General features: G+C 40.4%; 2 protein-coding genes across 2 annotated transcripts; both read right to left on the minus strand.

The window, feature by feature from the left end:
* Positions 1-927: 927 nt before the first annotated feature.
* On the minus strand, positions 928-7450 carry LOC131219544 (probable cytokinin riboside 5'-monophosphate phosphoribohydrolase LOGL10). The gene is made up of 4 exons (XM_058214742.1): positions 7144-7450; positions 3794-3922; positions 2585-2769; positions 928-1679 (listed from the first exon to the last, which is right to left on the minus strand). The coding sequence occupies exons 1-4, from the start codon at positions 7333-7335 to the stop codon at positions 1295-1297; spliced, it is 891 nt and encodes a 296-aa protein (XP_058070725.1). The 5' UTR covers positions 7336-7450; the 3' UTR covers positions 928-1294.
* Positions 7451-10596: 3146 nt separating this feature from the next.
* On the minus strand, positions 10597-20841 carry LOC131219545 (inositol monophosphatase 3). Its single transcript, XM_058214743.1, has 12 exons — positions 20721-20841; positions 20547-20602; positions 20426-20476; positions 18396-18476; positions 18158-18261; positions 16578-16662; positions 15044-15098; positions 14561-14604; positions 12187-12255; positions 12004-12104; positions 11713-11769; positions 10597-10944 (listed from the first exon to the last, which is right to left on the minus strand). The coding sequence occupies exons 1-12, from the start codon at positions 20731-20733 to the stop codon at positions 10848-10850; spliced, it is 813 nt and encodes a 270-aa protein (XP_058070726.1). The 5' UTR covers positions 20734-20841; the 3' UTR covers positions 10597-10847.
* Positions 20842-22092: the final 1251 nt, after the last annotated feature.

Here is a 22092-nt window from a genome sequence, read left to right on the forward strand (position 1 = left end):
TAATAACGAAATACATAATACTAAAGGAAAATCAACCACAGATCTCTTCAAGTGCAAGTACAACTTTCTTGCATGCCAAACGCGTAGTGTCACCATGTGGTGGTTTTTAGGGCACTGGAAATGAGTGTAAACAAGGGGCCCACCTTTAATGGGGACCATCCATCATAGGGGGCTCAACTTTGAAGTTGGTTGTACATCATGTGGGGCCCACTTTGGATGTGGGCCATTCATTATTCAGGGCCAATCTTCGATGTGGACTGTCCATTTTGTGGGCCCCACCTTGATGTGAGTAATCTATTATGTGGTGCCCACCATCGATGCTATTTACCCATCATGTGGGGCCCACCTTCAATGTCCACTGCTCACCATGTGAAGCCCACCTTTGATATGGATCATCCGTCACATGGGGCCCACCTTGATGTTGGTTGTCCATCATGTCCTTCCCATTTTTATTTTTGTTTTGCTTTAGGTCATAGGTCATTTTAAGGTGTTCAGTAGCTTTTAAACAGCATTTTACAAAACTAACTTCAGTTAAATTAGCCATTGATTTATTGCTGTCATAGAAATAAGCAGCTTATTAATGTTATGAAAGGATAAATGATCTGATAAAATGAAAAACACCATTTTGGCCAAAGTGATCTGATTGGGTCTCTGCTATGTTCCTAACATGTGGGGTCCAAAATTGGAAACCAATCAGGTTTTGTGTCCATCAAGTGCAATGACATCTACACATCACACATGTGCCAGCAGGGCATGATAGATCCAAGGTGCAATCCATCTATCAGAATGATACCACTATATTGATGCCATAGCCCAAGTATCATGGCAATCAACTAGTCAGGTTGGCCACAGTTTGCAACCCATCCACCCATTTCCAATATTGGGACCCACAGGCCGAGTGGACCAGATTTATTTTTGTAAAACATGTAGAAGATCAACCAACTTGATGGATGGATTGGATCTGGCGTGTACATGAGTCTTACTGCACATGCCTGTGCACTTAACAAAGCTCACTATTTTAAATATCTACTTCCACTACAACATTTAGATATCAAATACCGAGTCGAGTCAAGTAACAAGACTCAGTCTCAAGTCATCAAGTCAACCCGGCCGAATCAAACATAGGGTCAGAGTCAAGATTTTTCAGTTTTCAAATCATGAATTTTTCATGTCCAAAATTTCCCAATCCATCTTTAGAGCTACGAGAACATTGATATTCAGTTCTTTCCATGGTCTCCTACAAGCTTTGGGATTGGATGAAGGAACTCCTATAACAACTGAAACTCTCCTCACTTCAACTACTACTATCTCTTCCAATTTCATTTTTATACTTTCTTCTACTTTGAGGGAGATTATAGAACTCTGCCAAATACTCCAAAGCTTCAAAGTTATCACTACATACCTTCCACAGTGCTGCAACCTCTCCTTTGGAAACAGTACCCCAATCTTCACAATCATCAAGGAAACCTAAAAGCTTTGAATAGAAAGAGTCATAGTTCATTAGTATGAAGGGAACAGGAAGTGTTGATCCTATCCTTTTCAGCTGAAGTAAGGCTAGTATCTCAAAGATTTCATCTAGAGTACCAATCCCGCCGGGCAATGCGACCACGGCCGTCCGTTCCGATGGGGTGTTCCTCACTACCGCGTCGACCAATCCGTGCTTCCTTGCGGAGAAGAACCTGTGGCATTTCTAGCGGTGACGGAGATTTCATTGGTGGATGTATGTGGTGTGCTTGGGTTTTCAGTTTGTACAAGTGGGGCCCATGGTTCGTGATCCGGATTGTTGGCGTGGTAGGAACATCGAAGCATTGGTTTTGGTCGGAACATGGACGAGTTATGAGACCAAAACGAGGATTGACAGGACCAGAATAGGAGTCGGCTTAGGGGAAAACAACATAATGAGCATAAAATTCACCCCATCCATCAAGTGAGCGTTGGTACCAAAAATCAAGCTGATTCAACACTCAGGTGGGCCACGCCATAGAATCTGACCTAAAAGCCTCTAAATTCACATGGTATGGCCCACTTGAGTTTTTGGAATAAGGTGATTTTTGGGTAGTTCTTTCACCCCAAATGAGGAACATCACACTAACAGATTGGACGGCATATAAACACAAGTGGGGGCCCTACACGAACACTATGGTGCGCAGCCTGTCCCAAGTTTTTCCAAGGGTGTGGCCTACCTGACATCTGGATGGTCATGATTCCTGGTTTCCAAGGTGAAAATGAGGCAATGTACCTGATAGACGGGGTGGATCTCATGAAACTTCACCCACGAGGCTCTTGGCGCCCAAGGTACCTAGCGTCACTCATTTCAAACCATGAATGGGACCCGGTGTGGATGCATGGTGCCCCAAATTCTACCAGATTGGGAAGAGCCTACTAATCCTATTTTTGGCCTTTCCTTTGGTTGAATGTGGAATGTCCCGTCAAGGACTTTTTTTTTTTGTGGTGTGTCCATCCATTGTGGGCCCCATCAGATTAACGGCCTGGATCACCAAATCATGGACCAGCTTGTACAAACTTATATTCTCGGTATGGTTCTTTGCAAACTCATCAAACTAGGTTGTTGCTAAATTCTTACCTGCAAGTAAGATAGGTTTCAGAAGGGAGGTAGGGATGGAATTTTGATGATGTCCATTGGCCTGCTTCTTTGTCTATCTTGAATCCACCCACTGGTTTTTGTGCTTTGAGAGCACCTTTAGTAGCGGCGTCCATCAGACCCGGGCCTGCTCCTGTCCATGAGGTGCAGTCCAAAAGGCTTGCAATCTGTAGGAAGAGGATGATAGATGGATCAAATAGTTGATTGGGCTTATTTTGTGTAAATGATATTGACCATCCATATTAAAGGCCATTGATCAAATGGTCAGTATTGGTCAAACCATGTGCTGTTTGCGTAGTAGCCCATAAAAAGTGTGTTGGACCTAATGAATGGTCTGGATCGATATATCGGACTGTGTAAGTGTCCCGATGCAACCATGACAATTATAACTTATAGTGCTATGAGAGAATTGGAGTATCTCTCATACATGACTAAATCGACATAGTAAACCTCTTTGAGGTTCATCATGCTTAGCCCATCAATGGAGCACATGTCGCTGCGCTCTCAGATGAAAATCACGCTGATTGGACAACATCAGCGACCTATTGTCACTGTTGAACATGGAGGGTTATCATTCATGTTTTTAAATGTCCATTTGAAGTCCAGAAATCAGCTGGATAGAAATAATCGAGTGGAAAGGTTTTCACTATAATTATAGTGCAGTCCAGTTGTGTGCGCTCCACCATGATGTGTTCATGACATCCATCGTGCAAGCCATCCCTCGTTTGGCCATGGACCAAAAAAATCAGGTCAATTCATGACTCCAGTGGGCTGCACGAGCAAGAATAGCTGGGAGGGGGAGGACATGCCATCTCAAGTGTTCCCTATGGTGTAGCGCACCCGAGTCATCGATCGGCACGATTTTTTGGCCCATACCAAACATGGGAGGGTGGGCATGATGGTCAAAGTGGATGTCATGACCACATCACAATAGGGCCCCTACCACCAAAAATGGGGGTAGTGCATGATGGTTTGAGTAGATGTCATGACGGCCCATACAACTCGTTTGTACCACAAATGTGGTGAAAATGTTTGCACTCGATCATTTTCCACTGTCCAATCAATGATATTTGATGGATGGTCCGCCTTGTACATCCACACATCAAATCAACCCAATCATGGATGGGCCAAGCGATGAACCCTAAGCATGACAAACTCTTTAAAAATGTTAAGGAGAAAGAAATTACTTGCCTCTCTCCCCAGCTCTAATGTTTGCAAGTAATGTGGATGGTCAGTCTTCACTCTCGAAGAACCCAGGTAGATGACTCCTCTTCCAAGCCTATGTATGAGTTCATAGCACCCCTGTATCTCTTTTTTCACCTTCAAGCAATGCAATGGCATTGACTAATCAGCCGTTTGAATGCATCTCTATTTTCAAAATGAGGCCTTGCTTGAAAATCCTCACAAATTGTAGCCTTCGAGGATTGGAACTCTACAAGTTGTTAGGACTATCGACGCTTTTCCCTATCCACATAAGCTATCGAAATGGTAAAACGGTAAATCTATCTTCTATCAATACATAGCATCCATGTTCACAGAGATTACAAACAAAAGAAGCGAGAAGAGTTTGAAATTTTTGTTGATTTGAAAGCCTTTCAGTTTGAAAAGGTATGATAAACGAAAAGAAAACGGAACTACGATGATCTTGGTACCAAGACAATGATCTCTAACCATCTGAAATGGACTAAATGCAAGAAAGCCGTCCATGTGAGAGGTTTGCTCAAAATGGTGTTTAGGTGTCAAACGGCCCTTTTGAGGGTGCATCCACACAGTCCCTAAAGTTAGTTCAGGAAAAAGAGCAGGAGGGATTAGAGTACACACGACAACCTGAATTTAAATTCCAAGAGTTACTTGAGAAAGCATGCAATACGGAGAAAATCTTACACAACTCTATCCGTGAAAGAGCATATTGTTACTTGTACAACAAACAGATAAATGATATCCTTGAAACTGTGCAAGAGAACAGCCTATCTGGTCTTGACTACAGCTGGTGGAAACCATAGTTATGGGAAGCTCTTTTTCCCCTTGCAAACATCAACATTTCTACCTTCTCATTTCCTGCATTTGTTTCACATGTCTAGCTAAATACTATAACAGTTGTGGTAAAATGAGATGCTTTACGCATCCATCTCTTGCATCATCTCCTGCATCCATTTCTCCGTCTAGTAACTAAAGTGAAAATGATGAACTGCCAATAAAGTTCAGCAATAACACATTCATTGAACTAGACTTGCCAGAAGAGATTTACATGGAGTTATCTCCTTCCCTCTTCAAGCAAGCTACAGAAGGTGCCATGTACAATGTACAATGTACAATAATGCAGTCATATATTGAAGAATGCTTGAAGCTGGCATTAAATAGGGAAGGAAAGTGAAGAATAAAAAATTTGTTTTACAGCTCTCCTTTTCTAAAACAGGTATCAATAAGAACTATTCGATAGAAAAGAAATAAGCTCAAACATGTGCAAAGAGGAGAAATCAGATCAAATAATGAAAAACAATCCATTCAGCTGCCCGTTTCTATACTTACAAGGCATTGGTTGTGATGCTTCCACCAGAAGGGGAACAAAGATTCGACCCCAAAGTTTTAAACTCGAAAACTTGACCTGACTCGAAAGTCCGTCGAGTCAAGTTACTCAAGCGATTTTCTTTGAGTCTTGAACATCAAGACTCGGTAATATTTTAAATTTACCGGTATTGTAGAGTCTTGAAAAGTTGTGTTGAATTCATCAAGTTTTTCAAAGTTTTGCTGAGTCAAGTCAACCAAGTCAAGCAGAGTTTTGAACAAACCCTGACCAAGTTGTGACCCAATTGAGCTTTTTTCAATCCCTGACAAAATATGACCAAGCCAAGTCCACTCAGCCAAGAAGCCCCCAAAGTTTTCAAATAAAGGTCAATTCAGGTGCTCAACCAAGGCTCAGGTTGACTTAAGCCATATCGAGTTTCATTAGCAGCTAGTGGCAGTGCTTTAAGACTATATAACAAGGACAGCCATTTACTAAAACAGTTGTGTCCGAAACCCATGCCAGGGCACACATTGACATACTAGGAAATTTAATAGTCCTTGGGACATGAGGTAATTGGCCCAGGGACTAAGAGCTAGTGGCATTACAAAATCTACATTGACATCCTAAATAGCACCGTGGTTTTAGACATTGGTTTCCAAGTGTGATTCACCCGGGGACCAGAATCGATACAATTCATTCCGATGAGCCAGATTCAGTCCATCCATTTCATTCTCAATTCTCAGATGTCAGCGGATACTAGGCACTTCACTTTGCGACCTTCCCATACTTATCCCTTGTGATTTCGGGTCAAATAGAAGTCCATTTAATGCAGTTACCATATTCCATGCTACCCTAAACACCAAGCTTGCCTCATTGGTTAGGAATTCGCATTAACCATGAGTTAGTAGTATATTCAAACATTAACCATGGTGCATTTGGTTGCACTTGCACCAAATATCATGAATTTCATGACTGATTAATCATGGAAAAAAAGAGGGAAACATACCAAAACAAAGAGAGAGAAATGGCAGAGACGTCCAGAAAAAGTCAATGAATGGAACTCCACAACTTAAATTTAAAATAAATAAATAAACCTAGTGGCACCATGCAAAAGCAAAACACAATATATGTATTTTGGCTAATATTAATGGTGCATTTGGTTGCACCAAATATCATGAATTTCATGACTGATTAATCATGGAAAAAAAGAGGGAAACATACCAAAACAAAGAGAGAGAAATGGCAGAGACGTCCAGATGAGCTAAATTCACGTTCATCGAACAGATAAAATAACTTTGTTTTCTATAAGGAATCCTGCATTACATTAGTTTCACCCAAATGGGTCTTCTCCTAAACTATCCAAAATCACCAAATTTCAAAGTGGCCGAAGAAAAACAGAGAAAAATATTAAAACAATTCAAGAAACTAGCATTCAGAGAAGGAGCAAAAAATTCTAAAAATCGAGCAAAAATGGGGAATGTGTTTCTCTCAGCTACCCTTCAATTAGATAGCTTAGTTTTCTACAACAAATTCAGCATAAAAGAATTTAAAAAACTAACCAAAAACACAAATTTCAAGGAACCCAATAAAAGCACAATCATGAAAAAAGGAAACTATGTTTTCTACAAGAAACCCAAATGGGACTAACTACAGAACTAACAAAAATCACAAATTTCGCTGATATGTTTCGACAAGAAATCCAAACGGGACTTATACAACACTAACAAAAATCACAAATTTAAAAGAATCCAACAGAGAGAGAGAGAGAGAGAGAGAGAGAGAGAGAGAGAGAGAGAGAGAGAGAGAGAGAGAGAGAAAATCAAGAAAAAAAAATGTCAAATGGGTTCTTCTCATCTCAGCAACCTTCGATTCTTCAAACAGATTTTTTTAAAAAAATTGATATGTTTTCTACAAGAAATCCAAATCTCTAAATCATAATGTCAGATAATCCAATATAGAAACGGCTTAAAATCAAAGGGAAAAAAAATAAATCAAATTGGTCCTTTAAAAAAAAAATAATTATTATAAATTTTACCTCATCTGGGCTTGTTCTTTCTGAAAATTCAATAGACTCATTCCTGCACATGAGAATTCTTCCAGAGAGAATCTTAGATTTAAGCTTAAAACATGAAGCTTGATTCTTCACATGAAGCTTCATCATTCTCTGATGAGTAGTATTTCTGTACAGAAACTGAGAATCCAGAGAAAAAGTCATGGAAAATCCCATTTTCAGATCCTAAGGAAATGTAGCAGAGATTTTCTTCTTCTTCCTCCTCTTTAAAATGGTGGATGGATTTTCGTAGAGGGGATTTAGGAATTAGATTCGCTTTCAAGCATTGTCAGTGCAGGCGATCTGATTCTTCCAAGTTGCCTGTTGAATAAAGAAATTTTGTACTCTGGCGGAGTTTGACGGATGATACGCAGGCACACAGAGAGGTGCGGGAATTGCCTCGGAAACTTGGTGGGGCCCACCATGAAGTTTTGGAGAAATCCACCCGTGCATCTATTTTTCCAGCTCATGTTTGGACATGAGCCTAAAATTGAGGCAGATCCAAGACTCAAGTGGGCCACTCCAAAGGAAAAAGTAAGGAGGGAAATGCCCACCGTTGAAACCTTCTTAGGTCCACTGTCATATTTTAATACCATCCAAACCGTTGATAAGGTCATGTCCCAGTGGGATGAACTGAAAACACGAAAATATTATACTGAACCAGAACCTTTTTGTGGCCTATAATGGGCATTATATCCCCGATATTTCCTATGGTGTGGCCCACTTAAGTTTTGGGCCCAACCGAATTTCCATCCTGAATTGCTATAACTAATCCCATCTTAGCAGTGCCAGTTTTCTAAGCCAGAGGTGTCCTTTCATAAGAAGGATATAAACATTATTTTACTTCAATACCCTTAAATGATTTAAGTGGTGAATGATTTTATAGCCTTTTCAGTTTGGTTGTTTGGATGCCCTTAAATGATCTCTGTGGTAAATGATTCACAGGTAAATGATGGTATAACTTTTAAAATTTTAGCCGCAATAAATAATTGTCTGTGTTTAATTAAGCTTCTAAAGAATTTGGATAATCTGGTTACCACAATCTGATTGGGCCACATCATCCCACACTATTTAATGCAGCGGTACGAAGGAAAACATGTGTTTTCTGTTTGTTGCAAGCAGATATTATCCTCTAAATTATTTAAGTCTTGTAAATGAAGAGCGCAGTCTTTCCATCTATAGTTTAATAGAGCATGCAAATGAAATCACATCTTTTTTACTTGCAAATGATTTACAACAAATATTTTTTAACATTCAAACGTAGATTATAAATCATTTACAATTAGCCCCATTTATAGGCATCCAAACAATCCCTTTAAAGAAATCTTTATCCTTTCCTTGTGAGATCCATCTTTGACACACACATCCACACCCGGCGCTTTTTTTACTAGGCCCATGTCAATATTATAGGGTATTCCTATGAAGGTTATGGGCAATTCTGACCCACTTGAAAAGCACTTAGAAATTGCATACATGGAATATAACTAATCTAACCTAACCCACTTAAAATTTATCAGGCCCAAGCTTGTCATGACCTCACCTATTTAGTTGTAATTGGGTTAAAAAAAATTGGAACATAGGACGAAAGAATAACAAGGCCTACCTGATTAGTGGATACATACATTTTACTTATTATCTATTAATCTGGTTCGGGTTTTAGCCGGGTCAGGTTGTGTCATTTAGCCCAACTCATTGATAAGCTATATGGGTGGGTTGGGTTGGATAGGGTTCAACTCAAACCCGACGGCTTATTTAAATGGATAGCATTTTACACGTAAGTTCAGCTCACTCACCCATTTAGCTTGGCCCAAACCCACCTCAGAAGCCAGTCGGACTAGTTAACCCACAGGCTGACCTGACCACTACTTTTGAAGCCTGGAAAATGCCTACATGGACTGAGCAAAATCTTAGGATTGGACACAGTGTCTAAGGTCCCAAATATGAGACTAGGAGCATGCCTAGATTGGCAATCTAAGATACACCTTGTTTGTATCAGTAACTGCATTTCAAATACGTCCTCTTCAGATTTGCTAAGCCCACATGCATGCAAGGCATGATCCATCCAAACACAAGCATGTGTGTGAGATTTGAGCTTCCATCAGGTCGGCTACATTAATTAGATCTTCTCACTGAAATATAGTTCCTTCCAACGTTCCCAAAGTTGAAAAGAATCTCATGTCCATGAGGCAACAATTCTATGATAAGCAGCATTCACTGGAATCGAAAGGTTTAAGCGAGAGTGCACAACACAAACATGTGAAAGGTTAAGCCAGAGTGCACAAAACAAACAGGTAAGTTGAAATTTTTATCCCTACCCGACTTTGTGTTTCCATTAATATAAATAGGGTGGTAATGGGGCCAAATGGCCCAACCTACTTCTGAGGTGGGTTTGGGCCAAGCTAAATGGGTGGTGGGTTGGGCTTGGGTTAGAAATGTGGCTTGTTTAAGTAAATGGGTTGGGCTAAGGTTGAACCCTACCCAACTGACTGGCATAGATGGCTGATCAATGGATTGGGTCCAATAACCCAACCCAAAAGAAATAAATTAGTAGAAAATAAACACGAATACATCCTCATGATGTACGATCCAAACACGCTTAAGTGGGATGTGCTGAGCAGACATTTAGCCCATATTCCATTCTTTTTTGCAAAAGATTCAGTCCACTGTCCGATAGGAATTTCGCTTCAAAGGTGTGGGGGGGCTTTCACCAACGACACGGGCTCATGGGGGCCTTGCGGCCCCTACCGTGGGTCGGCAAACGGGCAGTGGGCACTGCATGTATGGACTACATGTGTATAGAATACATTTATCTAGTAAGGACCTTCCCTAATCCGCTCCATTAAAAAACACCACAGCAGAATTCTGACTACGGGAGGGCATTATTTGGTAAAATCAGAGCTAGGGAGGAATTTCAGGTTAAAATCTCGAAAGGGTAAAGAAAGGAAAAAAGAATTCAAAATACATTGAACGCTTTCTAAAGAAACCAGAAAGAAAATTAGTTGATACTCAGGCCGCAAAGAATATGGTAAATACAAAGATGGCTAATAATGAATTTGTTGAATTCATTTTCTTTACAAATTAAAAAGCAGAAAAATGTCAAATCAGGAGGGACTATTTTCTTTTTCCATGGAATCCTCTAAATCAAAGAGGCCCATAGGGCCCGTTTAGACGTGTACTTCCTTAAAAGGGAGTTTCTAGAAAGGGGGTTTCAACCTGCTTTTCCGGTCGATCACACGTTTCAGTGCCAATTTTGTCGACCAGGTTTTGCAAAGTGCATCCAAACGCACAACATAAAACAACAGTTTAGATCAGAATGGCATTTAAGGCCTCAAACACCCCTTCAAAGGGTGCGTCCAAGCGAACCCTTGGCATGCTTTTCCAATGCCGTTCAAGTAACTACACTACTAAAATTCCTGAATCACCCTCAAAATCATCATATTGCAAAATATACTATCAATTACCAAAATGATTCCCACCTTTCAAGGACTCCTGTAGGGGTTAAGTACACCTCATATAAATATATAACCTCAATAGTTGTTCAGCTTTCCAACTAAAAAATGGGCATTAGAATAAGTGGCTGGGGCAGCAGCCAGTTCGCTATCGTATCTTGATATGTATAGCTAAGTGGCATATAAATGGTTAAAAAAATACTAATAAATGAAGGCCTTCCAGTCTCGGGACTGGCAGCTCTACTCGGCTTCCTTTAGTGCATTGACAAGGAGGTCCTTGAGATAAGCATTCGTCGCTGCTACTCTCCTCGACATGATGTCAAAATCTCCACCCAATCTGATGCAAACCACAAGAAAAAATAAAATAAAATAATACCAGATGCTTATTCATGTTTGTAACACATAGGGGTCATTTGGATGCTTGTGAAAATTTTAGTTGCAAACACTCTACACCCGTAAAGAGTTTCATTAGTAAGTTCTTTATATTCTATCATGTTTGGCTTTAAGTGGAAAAGTTCTTGTAGGTAAATGGTTTTCTGCATTTGGCTAACTTGTCAAGTGCTTATCATGTAGAAAGTAAGGCATTCACCCCACAGCTCTTCTAAAATATTCGAAATGTTGTGTGAATCAATCCCTTGACCCTCGACACAACACAGAGCTTAGAGCGATAAATCCCAGGAATGTCTTCAAATAACATAAGGGCTTGAATTTGTTTTAGGACCCTAAGAGAGGGTCAATGGATGCACATGATAGGCAGATTGGATGTCCTGCACCTGTTATAGTTGGCCCCACACAAGCAGGAAAGTTTTTAATGGTCGACATCCCATCCCAACTGTTCCTGTCATGGGACCCACCTGATGAATGACCAAACCATCTAAGTCTACCTTACTACTAAATTCCCTCAATTGCATTTATTTATAATTCTATCCTTGTCTTGCCACTCATCTATCTCAACATCCTCATTTCAGCTACACTTAGCCAATGGGCATGCTGTTCCTTAACTGCCCAACATTTAGTCCCATAAAGCATGACTGGTCTTATTTATAGCCATCCTATACAATTAAATGATTTTACAGACAGGGTTTCTCTGTAGGATGGGACTTACGGATCAAACACTAGACCGCCTGCTTCTTGAACGATCACAGCACCACCAGCAACATCCCTGAATGTCCCCAAACAGCCCAGCAAACATCAAGAAACAAGGTTAAAGAAGATTCTTGTGCTCAAATGAATTGAAGGGGAGTGTTATTTCCACCTTTACAGAAGTAATTTGGTCATCTGAAGAGCTTCAAACGGTCTCTGCAATGACCAAGCTACCCTTGCTGTGGGTGGAAGTGAGCATTTAAAAGGGTGGATATATCAACTCCTGAATTTAAACCAATTTTCACAAGCATACCAAGGGCCGCCGAATCCAAACTCGTAGCAGAGATCAAGCCTCCCGCACGCGATGCCGCAGAGGTTCAAAGCACATGAGCCGCTCATCCTAAGGGACCTCACCTGATGAACCACAGGACCCAACTCTATGATTAAGAAGCGCTCGAGTCCGAAATGGAGATTAAACGACCAATTGTAGCTTTACCTTGAAAATCAAGCTGTTAATTCTATTTGTGGTGGTATCCACTGTTGATTTATCACGCGTTGTTCCGACCTGATCAAGTCATTGGCAGAAAACAAATATTAGTATGTTTCTATGAACAAACCTCTTTCATACACTTGTGCAGGTGCCTTATATGGATAGCAAGGTGTTCGGCAAGGTGATCTGCATAAGCATGGATAGAACGGTGGCAGTGTTAAAAATGTCATTTCCCCATCTAGGAACATCAAAGAAAAAACAAACATTTAGACATACATCTTTGAGAAATGCTCCAATGCTCTCGGAGCTCTATCACTTATAGTACCCCTAGCTGTATTCGGTAACTTGGACAGTCTAATGGATTGATCTAAACTGTCTAGTAAGTCTAGAACACATTTTAAGGGCTATAACAAAAAAAAAGAAGACCAATCAGATGATTAAATCCATCCTTAGATTTGGCCTTACCTTTTGTTGCCATCCTTTTAACAAGCCATGGATGGGATGGTTAGGATTGCGTAACAGAAATGATTCTTGAGAATCACAAGCAATCCATGATGGGAACTATAACGTAGATGGATTGAATTATTGGTTAGACCTATTTTTTGCACAAATGACCTTAACCATCCACATTACAGGCCATTGATCAGATGGTTAAGACCATCAGATTGGTGTCATATTTGCACAGTTGCCCATTAAATGTATTCTGGATCAATCAATTGGACTGTTTAAGTGCCCTAATGCAGATAGGAGCACTGTCTTGGGCATCTAGTTAGAAGGATCCTGCAACTAACCCATAAGCAGATGGAGTTCTACTTAGCAAGGGAGGTTGAATTCAAGTGCACACTGCATGTGGGTGGACAACCAACATGAAAACAGTCAATGTCACCACAAATGTAGCATTCTATGTTCTGGTTATGGGGACTCGATTCAAGCGGAGTTACTTGCAATCGAAGTCGGTGAAAGAATATTTTGGATTGCTTTGTTGGGCCTTGTTCAAGAAGACTCCTCAAAATGTAATTGCCTAGGCTCCAGGGTCTTTCTTGGAAACTATCTCCCTCTCAACAATGAGCTTAGGTTAACCTCATCACCCTCGTAGATTGCCTTGGACCTCATCACTAGGGAAGCAAACACCAATGCCAATTTGTTAGCCAAGGGGTCTCTAGAACCTCTTTTTGTATCAATGATTCCTAGCCAATGTATTGATGGGTTTTTGTGATTCTTTCCCATTTAACAATATCTCATTGTTATAGATAACAAAAAATAAAATCTGATATCCTTTGATTAGCTTGCCAGTTGGTTACAGCTTGGACAAATCTTGACCATCACCTCTAAAGGCCCTGAATCACCTGGTAGAGATTGTGGCAGTTGGTCCCAAGCCCAGGTAGAGGAGGTTTGATGACAGGTGGAAAGCCAAACGTCGAACTTTCACCAAGCAATTATAAGAGTTGTTTTTTTTTTTTATGGAAAGGTAAAGAATTGTATTAAAAAAGCCTGGGGAAAAAAGAATACAAAGCAAAAGGAAACAACAAAAGAACAGGGAAAACAGAGAGCAAGACCAAACTCTAATCAGGGTCCCATTTCCAGATGGTTAAGAAAACTTTGGAGATAGTTGCCGAGAGGGACCCACTCATTTCCTAAAGCAGTGATCATTCCTCTCTCTCCAAAGAGTCCACAAACCAGCCAACAAGGCTAGTCTCCGATTAGCTATATCGCTGGCTATTGGCATGGTGTCATGCCAAGAGGCAAACAATCCCCCTATAGATCCTGACAAGTACAAGAGTTGTTGCTTCAATTTCTGGTGAAACAATATTTTTTAAGCCAATTCCAAATAACTGGGACAGGACTATGATGATGATCGTCATCATTTTCCTTGAATGGTAAAGCTGAAATTTGCTTAGACCGAACAAAAGAAGAATACAAGCAAAGGGACATGGCAGTGAGGAGGATTTTGCGGAGTAACCCCACAACACCCCCCTTACCCCTGAAAATATAAAAAACCCAATCACCCATGACATCTTCCCTTCTAAAATCCATTAAAAAAAGATTGAGCTCCATTGTGCAAGAAATGACTCTTCCATTGGCCCTAAGGAACACAGCCTCTTTGGTGGCAGACATATTATTGAAAGTACGATTATTGTGTTCCTTCCGCAACAATCACACCTCAATGCCATCATTCAGTATCATAAACACCGAAAGGGAAACACAATTTTGCACGACAATGATGAAGCAGGCTACAAGACGAATAAGCCCCAAGAGCTTTAGGAACCAAAGCTATGTAACTGCATCAAAAAATAAAAGAAGCCGATTTCTCGCAGTTATTGCTAGAACCCATATATTATGTTGGCACTTCACAATAGAATCATGTGAAAGGTTTGCATACCTCTGTTGCGAGGAGAGACTTAACCAACTCAGTTTGCGAAGATGCTGTATCATTCAAGATTTTGGCATATTAGGGTTTAAAAATGACAGATTAAGGAACTTAAGGACACTGTTTAAGAATTCGAAACATTCAAGATACAAAAGAATTTCTGAAGGGGTTAAATTTAGCGTCCACTAGGGTAGGGGATCCTGCATAATCGAGATTAAATCTAATCCAGATTATAGCAGGCCCAATGCCCTCCATGTAGGATTTGCCTGATTAGAGTGGTGCCTTTTATCCCCACGATAATGAAGTTTTAAATTTTAAAAAAAAAAAAAACCAAAGACACTGCTAATGGAGTTTATGTGGAGGAAAGCACCAGTTTAGTGCAGAAAAATCCTACATGGAGGGCATGGGGCCCGCCAAAATTGGGATTAGACTAAATCCTGATTATGTGGGATCCCCTACCCAAACAGACGGACCCTTGGGAAGAAGTGTTCTCACCTTTTATGCATTTTCCATTTAGGAAAGCACCCTGTCCACGAATGCCAGTGAAGAGCTAAAACTCACAAACAGCACAAATTAGAATGGAGCTATACAAATTCACTCAGAATCATAATAAAACACAAATCTAAACTTGGAAGATGATCAAACCAAAAATAACATATAAATCAAATACTACCTGTCCTCTCAAAACGCTTAGGAGGACACAAACATGAACATTGAAAAGCAATATGTCCGGCCTGATAATTCCATGTGGTATTCCAGAGACACTTGTATAAATTCGACCAATGCCACAACTTCAGAACAAAATGACTGATTCACTAACATGTGTGGTTTCAGTTTAAGCAACAAAAGAAGTTCCAGAAAGGGCACTGTTAAGAGAAGTTGGGAGATCCTCTTAAGAAAGCAACTAGGTTTCTGAGAGCATTGATATCCCTTTGGAGAAGGTGGTGGAGATCAACAAATGCCAAAAAATGCCAAATTGAAATTGGGCACTCTTGAAGATGGATTTGCCAGGGCATCAGTATTGGATTTGATGAAGAATTATAAGGGTACAGTGGATGGTGGTAGACCAAAAATTAAGAAGGAAAGATGGAGGAACCCACCGTTTGGCCAGTAGAAATTGAACATAGATAATGTTTTATGTTTCGACTGACAATCTAGGCCCATCTAGTGTACAAATTTTCAAGACTAGAATATGGGATAAAAATAATGACTTTCTCTGGGCCAGCAGGTTCACCCAATTCAAGGCAGAAGCTAAAGCATCTAGAGAAGAATCAACATCTGTACATCAATTTACAAGTGGTTTCAAGGAATGTAATGGTGTGGGCATGCATTCAAGTACTTAGAGCCTTAGAGGTTGTCATTCATCTTCAATGAATACATGACTTGGTTATAGTCAAATGTTTGCTAGCATAGGGAAACAAATCACCAACACTCGTGGGAAAGCGGGCCAGTTGACCTTCTTTAATGTGGGATGATTTTCCACTTCTTTCATTTTATTTTTTATTTTTGAATAAATTGTTTCCATTATCCAAAAAGAAAAAAAAAGTTTAAGCTCCAATGACAAACTCCAGAACTTGATTTTTGGTCCTAGCCGTGAGCTATGCAAAAAGACCCAGCCGGAGTTCTCTCTAGAGTCTTATGCCTGTTTAGGGACTGGGCGCGTAAAGCTTTGGGTTAGGTTTCGCTGGGGTGCAGTCGTGGGGCTGCTGAGTGGTTTTTTTTTTCTCTGCTAATAAAATCTCATCTTTCAAAAAAAATATATTCAACATTATCATACAGTCACATAGAAATGTGAGCATGCAGCTCACAGGGATCATCATTTATAAGATTTCAAGTCTGTGCATGTGTTACGAGGGATGATAGAGTTCATGCATTGGTGCAAACCAGACAGGTCGTCTTTACAGTTAACTGAAAATTCCTTGCTCAGCTAAAAGAAGAAGCATATACTGAAACCCAAAAGAGAGAGAGAGAGAGAGAGAGAGAGAGAGAGAGAGAGAGAGAAGAGAAGAGAATATGGCATGTGCCCCACCTCATTGATTATAGGGTTGTAAACGACACCAACGGTAGGAACCTTTCCAATTGTAAGACCAATCGATACACACACAAAAGGAAACCTACACATAGCAAGTCACAATTACCACACTGCTTATAATAAATGCAGAAACTTAGGATGCTTGACAAAAGTAAATGCCCTTTGTCTGTTTGGCCAGCAACTGTACAGGCAAGTTCAGCTTTCTGTCGTACAGACATTTAGTTTGGCAAGCCCCATTATAAAAGGGTCATTCCCCAAAAATCTCTTCATTATGATAGGTGGGCTATATCCTGTCACATTAGTTAAACCATCCATTTGCAAGCTAACTGCCAGATGGATGAGAATTTTGTGGTATGAGCATCCATAATCCTTAACAAGAACAGCCTGGATAGTGAAAGGTAGGGGTAATTTACACTTTCTGGGCCACACAGAAAAGCCATTTGGTTAGGCAGATCACCAGTATGTCCCTTAATCATTTAAGGACTCATGATTATAGACAAGGAAACTAGGATGCCTGACAAAATTAAATCTCCTTGTCTGCTTGGCAGCCAAGTCCACCTTTCTGCGATCCAGCAATTCATTTTGGTGAGCCCCATCATGAATGGGGGCCATGCCCACCAAAAATCTCCTCACTATGATAAGTGGATTCTTGCTGAATTTAAACCATTGGCTAAACCATCCATTTGCAGGCTACCAATCAGAAAATTAAGATTTTATTTCATTATTATTGTTTTTTAAATCAATAAAATCAGATAGTTAAGAGCATCTGGTGGATGAGAATTTTGAGGGAACCACCATCGTAGACTCGTAATACATAACATGAACAGTTTGGATCACTGAAAGGTGGGGCCAATGTACGCTTTCTCAACATCATCATCTAAAAGCCTTATCCCGATTAATTGGGGTTGGCTGCATAAATCCTGTTCTACAGTTCCGTTCTATCAAGGCTATACCTTCATTTAGATCACGGGTCATCAAGTCTTTTCTTACTCCATCCACATCCATTTGGGCCTTCCCCTTGCCCTTTTAGAACCTTCGACTTGTACTGAATCACTCTTAATCAGCGCAGTTCTTGGTCTCCATTGCACATGACTAAACCAACTGAGTCTACTTTCCCTCATCTTATTACCTATTAGTGCTACCCCTAAGTTCCCTCAAATGCATTCAATTCTGATTCTATGCTTCATTGTCTTGCCACTCATCCATCTCAACATCTTCATTTCAGCTACACTCATCCTATTTACATGTTGTTTGTTAACTGCCCAAAATTCTGTTCTATAAAGCATGGCTAATCTTATAGTTATCCTATAAAATTACCCTTTCAGTTTGAGTGGTGCACAACGATCATATAGAAGTCCGGACACACATCTCCATTTCCAGCTAGCTTGAAATCTATGGGTAACATCCCAATATCTCCACTCTCATGAATTATTGCCCCATGGCAACAAAAGTGGTCATTCTGGGAAACTTCTTGGCCAATGTACACTTTCTAGGCCAAACAATTGGTTAGGCAGCACCAATACAAGTTTCTTAATTATAAAAAGACCCACTACAAAAGAGAAGAAATTTGCACTAACCCGTGAACAAAATTAGTTGTTCCGTCAAGAGGGTCGACAATCCATGTAGGCTGGTCAGTCAGCTCTGCAGTACCAAAGGCAGCTGAAGTTTCTTCACCTATGAACTAAGAGAGCTGAATGAAATTAAGACAATACCAATAGTGCAGATACAAATCTAAAAACTTGACATCGCATCAATACCACTGCTAGGTTTTTATATTGGTAAAAAAAAAATAAAAAAATCAGTAGAAGAAATCACCTTGTGTTCGGGATAATGCTGCTTAAGATGATTAAATATGAGATCTTCACAGGCTTTATCAGTTTCTGTGACCAAATCCACCTTCAATCCAAGAACAAAAATCCATTATTACAGAAAGGAGGGAAAAAAAAAGAAAGAAAGAAAGAAAAAAGAAGGATTAAAATATGGAAGAGGGAATGATACTCCAAGACTATTTTCACCAAGTGAAATGAAATTAGTAGTAGTTTTGCATGTATCAAAAAACTGGCCTATGATCACGACCATCCATCCAGTTGGCACCATTGCAGATCAATGCATCATCCTTTAGCACAAAATGCATTCCGTTTGGAAGACCATAACCATCTGATTAGGGCTGTCAATGGCCTAGGCCAGGCTGGGTCTTTCCAAGCCCAACTTGCAAAGTGAAACCTAGGTCTGAGCCCAGTCCAAGCCCACGACAGAAAAAAAAAAAAGAAAAAAGAGGCCCAACCCGCATGTGAGATGGTTATGTCTGGGAAGAGCACACGCCAAGCTCAGCTAGGAAAGTATTAACACACACCCACTTTGATGCAAGATCCAGGCTGCTCATCAGGTGTGCTCAATGTGCATGTCCTAGGGACGAAAAACCACACCAATCCAATCATCCATTGCAATACACATCAAGGAGGAACAAACTATCATAGAAGAATTGATATGTTATGGAAAAATACATGATAGACATATTGAGAAGATGCCCTTAAAAAATCATAAACGGGTTTTACCGAGTTGGGCTTGGGCCAGGCTCATGGGCTCTTAGACATAGCATGAACATCAATTGATAAAGAAGGTTGAAAGCTCAATGGGACCAGCCCATCACAGCCCTATGTCTAATCAGAGTATGGCACATTTGTTTTTTTTATTTTCTTTTTCTTTTTCTTTCAGCCATCCAATAGCCAACAGATCCAATGGTTGGAATCATCCAGTTGGCACAATTATCAACAGCAAGGTGCACCCGATGAACGGTCCGGAATAGCGACGGGCACCCAATGAATGGTCGGATAATGGGATGGCCAATTGAAGCATACCAGCTGACTATCAATCTCATTTTGTTTCGGTGAGATTGAATACTACACTATCAGCTCCTCATGAATTCAACTGTATTCAAAGTCCCATATTTGGAAGGAAGACTACTACAGTGCATCCCAACATATTGCTATCTTTTACAAGGATTGTGGGCTCATAGCTGTTCGATCTGGGTTCATGTTGCAATGATCCAAACCATTTATATGATGGGCTCACTGTTGATGGTTACACCCACAAAAGAACTTTTAATAAAATTGGAAGATCCTAGCAATGGACCACAAAACAACGGTAAACAGAGATTCCAATATGAGAGTTTTCTACAGTATTCCCTATTCTTGATGAGGCCCATCATATAAACGATTTGGATCATTCAAACAAGACCCCAGATCCAAAGGCTAAAGTCCCATGTAAAAATAGTAATTAGCAATCTCTTTAGGAAGCAGCATTCTGCTAATCCCACGTGCGTGTACAACCCTGCCAACCTACACGCCAGTACACGTGCTAATGTGGTACACATGCAATATCCTAGCAATCCATTCAGGTGGCCCACACTAATCAGAAAACCTGGCGGGTTTACTCATCAGGTGGGCCACAGTCGATGAAACAAATGAGCTGCTAGAGAAAAAGATAAAGAAGTCGCTTTATTTATCCTTGTTTCATACAACGCAGCCCACCTGAGAAGTGGACCAGCCCCATTTCTATACCAGACTACCTAAACAGTGGGGCCCACCTGATGGACGGCTCGGATCTTGCACATATTTGCCACATTGGCATGTGCAGCTGCGATAGATAGATGGTCAAGACCATACGCGCGCGTGCGTGCAACCAACCAACTTTTATAGCATATCCGCAAAAGGAACGCAGCTAAAATACGCAAATTGCATATTCACATCACACAACCAAAAAGGAAAAAAAAAAAAAAAAACCACCAAAAATCAAAAAGCGAAATCCGAAAAATAAATAAATAAAGAAAATAAAATAAAAATTACCTGGCCTTTGTGCTCAATCAGCTTCTTCTCGTGAAATCCTTTCCGAATTATCTGAAAGAAAAAAAAAAATAAAATAAGAAAGAAAATTCGAAAAATTAGGGTTAGGGTTTTTCTTCTCTACCTCTCCGGCGCTTTTTGCAGCTTCAACGGCGACGGCGAGGAAGTCGTCAAGCGAATCTAATTTCATTACATTACAAGGAAAAAAAAATTGTTTTTTAACATAACAATTTCTTTAGAAAAATTAATCGAGAAAAAAGAAAAATGGGAGCATTTGGAGAAACGATTGAGTCCGTACAGTTTTCCGCCATTAAAGTGAGATTTTTCTTATTTTTTCTTCGTTTTTCAGTTCTTCTCCACGCTTCCTGAGGGGCGTATTCTCCATATATATATATATAGAGAGAGAGAGGAGTTCGTCTTCGTCCGCCGCGACTGAGGATCCAGCCACCCTCCAGGGCCCACATTCTGAAATCTACTGATGATTTCAACTGTCCAAGTTTTCGTTACTATCATAAATAAGCTATTCTCAGATTATCTATCTTCATCGGTGATTTAACACCATTGATTTTTATAGTTTAATGACAGCCATTGAAGCGAGTCTTTCCATTTTTCTGAGTTCATCTGTAGTGATTATTCTTTTTTGGAAAATAATACATATATTACACAATATGTACGGTTATGATTATCGGATCAATCAGAATCTGGGCCCCAGTATGCTGCGACACACAATAGATTCTAAATCGCGTTAGAGGAAAATCGAAATCTTCACAGACAGGGGCAGGACGGGGAGAAACAATGTCCCTGGCTTTGGACGGAACTACAAAACTACCATTGGAAATGGAGAGGGGGATCGGTGTAGTAGGGAGGACCGGAACGTGGTAGAGCCATCTGTCCACGGTACATCAGGAACGGTTGATGTATCGATCACGACCTTCCATATGGTGGGGTCCACTATGGATGGATATTAAATGAAGATATATAGAGATTTAATATTATATCCATCTGACAAATCGAATTCAAAGCAACGGATAGAAACAAAAAATGGCTAGGAGTCGACATTCAATGCTTGGAAGTGAAGAAACATGAAGGACTGGGATTGTGTGATGGGTGTGATTTTCGAAAGACAGCCATCCATGATTAGCCCACTAGATAGATGGATGAGATTGATGCATCTGCCATGTCTACCATGGGGCACGTGACATAAATGTGTGATCAGAGCCGTTGATTTGATGGGCCATCACGTGGATAGTCCAATCACCAGGAATCAATTGCAGTGTCAACCGTAGATCTCTGATAAGTGACCTACACCATGAACGGTTAAGAGAAACAGTTCACATTTAACTATTGGAATGCACAACAATTGGACGGTCAGGGTTATCTGATAGGTTGCAACCTTTGGCCCTAGCCAACTCAGACAGTGGCCCACCAGATCAAAAGTCTCGATCACTCCCATACTTTCTACTACCACCTCCTCGAGAGACTTGCCAGTAGATGGTACTATGTAGGCCCCACATATACAGTTCTATCCACGCCGTCCATCCATTTTAGCCCGAGGAGGAAAATCTAAATCTCAGGTAGACCACACTCCAGGAAAATATCAATGACCAAACGCCCGCCGTTAAAACTTTCATAGGGCCCACTGTAACGTTTATTTGTGGCCCCAAAAAAAA

This window comes from Magnolia sinica, chromosome 11, assembly GCF_029962835.1.
Source record: "Magnolia sinica isolate HGM2019 chromosome 11, MsV1, whole genome shotgun sequence".
Taxonomy (NCBI): Eukaryota; Viridiplantae; Streptophyta; class Magnoliopsida; order Magnoliales; family Magnoliaceae; genus Magnolia; species Magnolia sinica.

Excerpts from the sequence above, each read along its gene's own strand:
- LOC131219544 (XM_058214742.1), bottom strand. The coding sequence starts at position 7,335 with ATGGGATTTTCCATGACTTTTTCTCTGGATTCTCAGTTTCTGTACAGA. Across the intron at positions 2,770-3,793 it reads CATTAGAGCTGGGGAGAGAG|ATTGCAAGCCTTTTGGACTG; the intron begins GCAAGTAATTTC and ends CTCTTCCTACAG. Across the intron at positions 1,680-2,584 it reads GAAACCTATCTTACTTGCAG|GTTCTTCTCCGCAAGGAAGC; the intron begins GTAAGAATTTAG and ends GAAATGCCACAG.
- LOC131219545 (XM_058214743.1), bottom strand. Across the intron at positions 18,262-18,395 it reads AGCATTATCCCGAACACAAG|TTCATAGGTGAAGAAACTTC; the intron begins GTGATTTCTTCT and ends CAGCTCTCTTAG. Across the intron at positions 10,945-11,712 it reads GGCGGTCTAGTGTTTGATCC|ATTGGGTGGAGATTTTGACA; the intron begins GTAAGTCCCATC and ends GGTTTGCATCAG.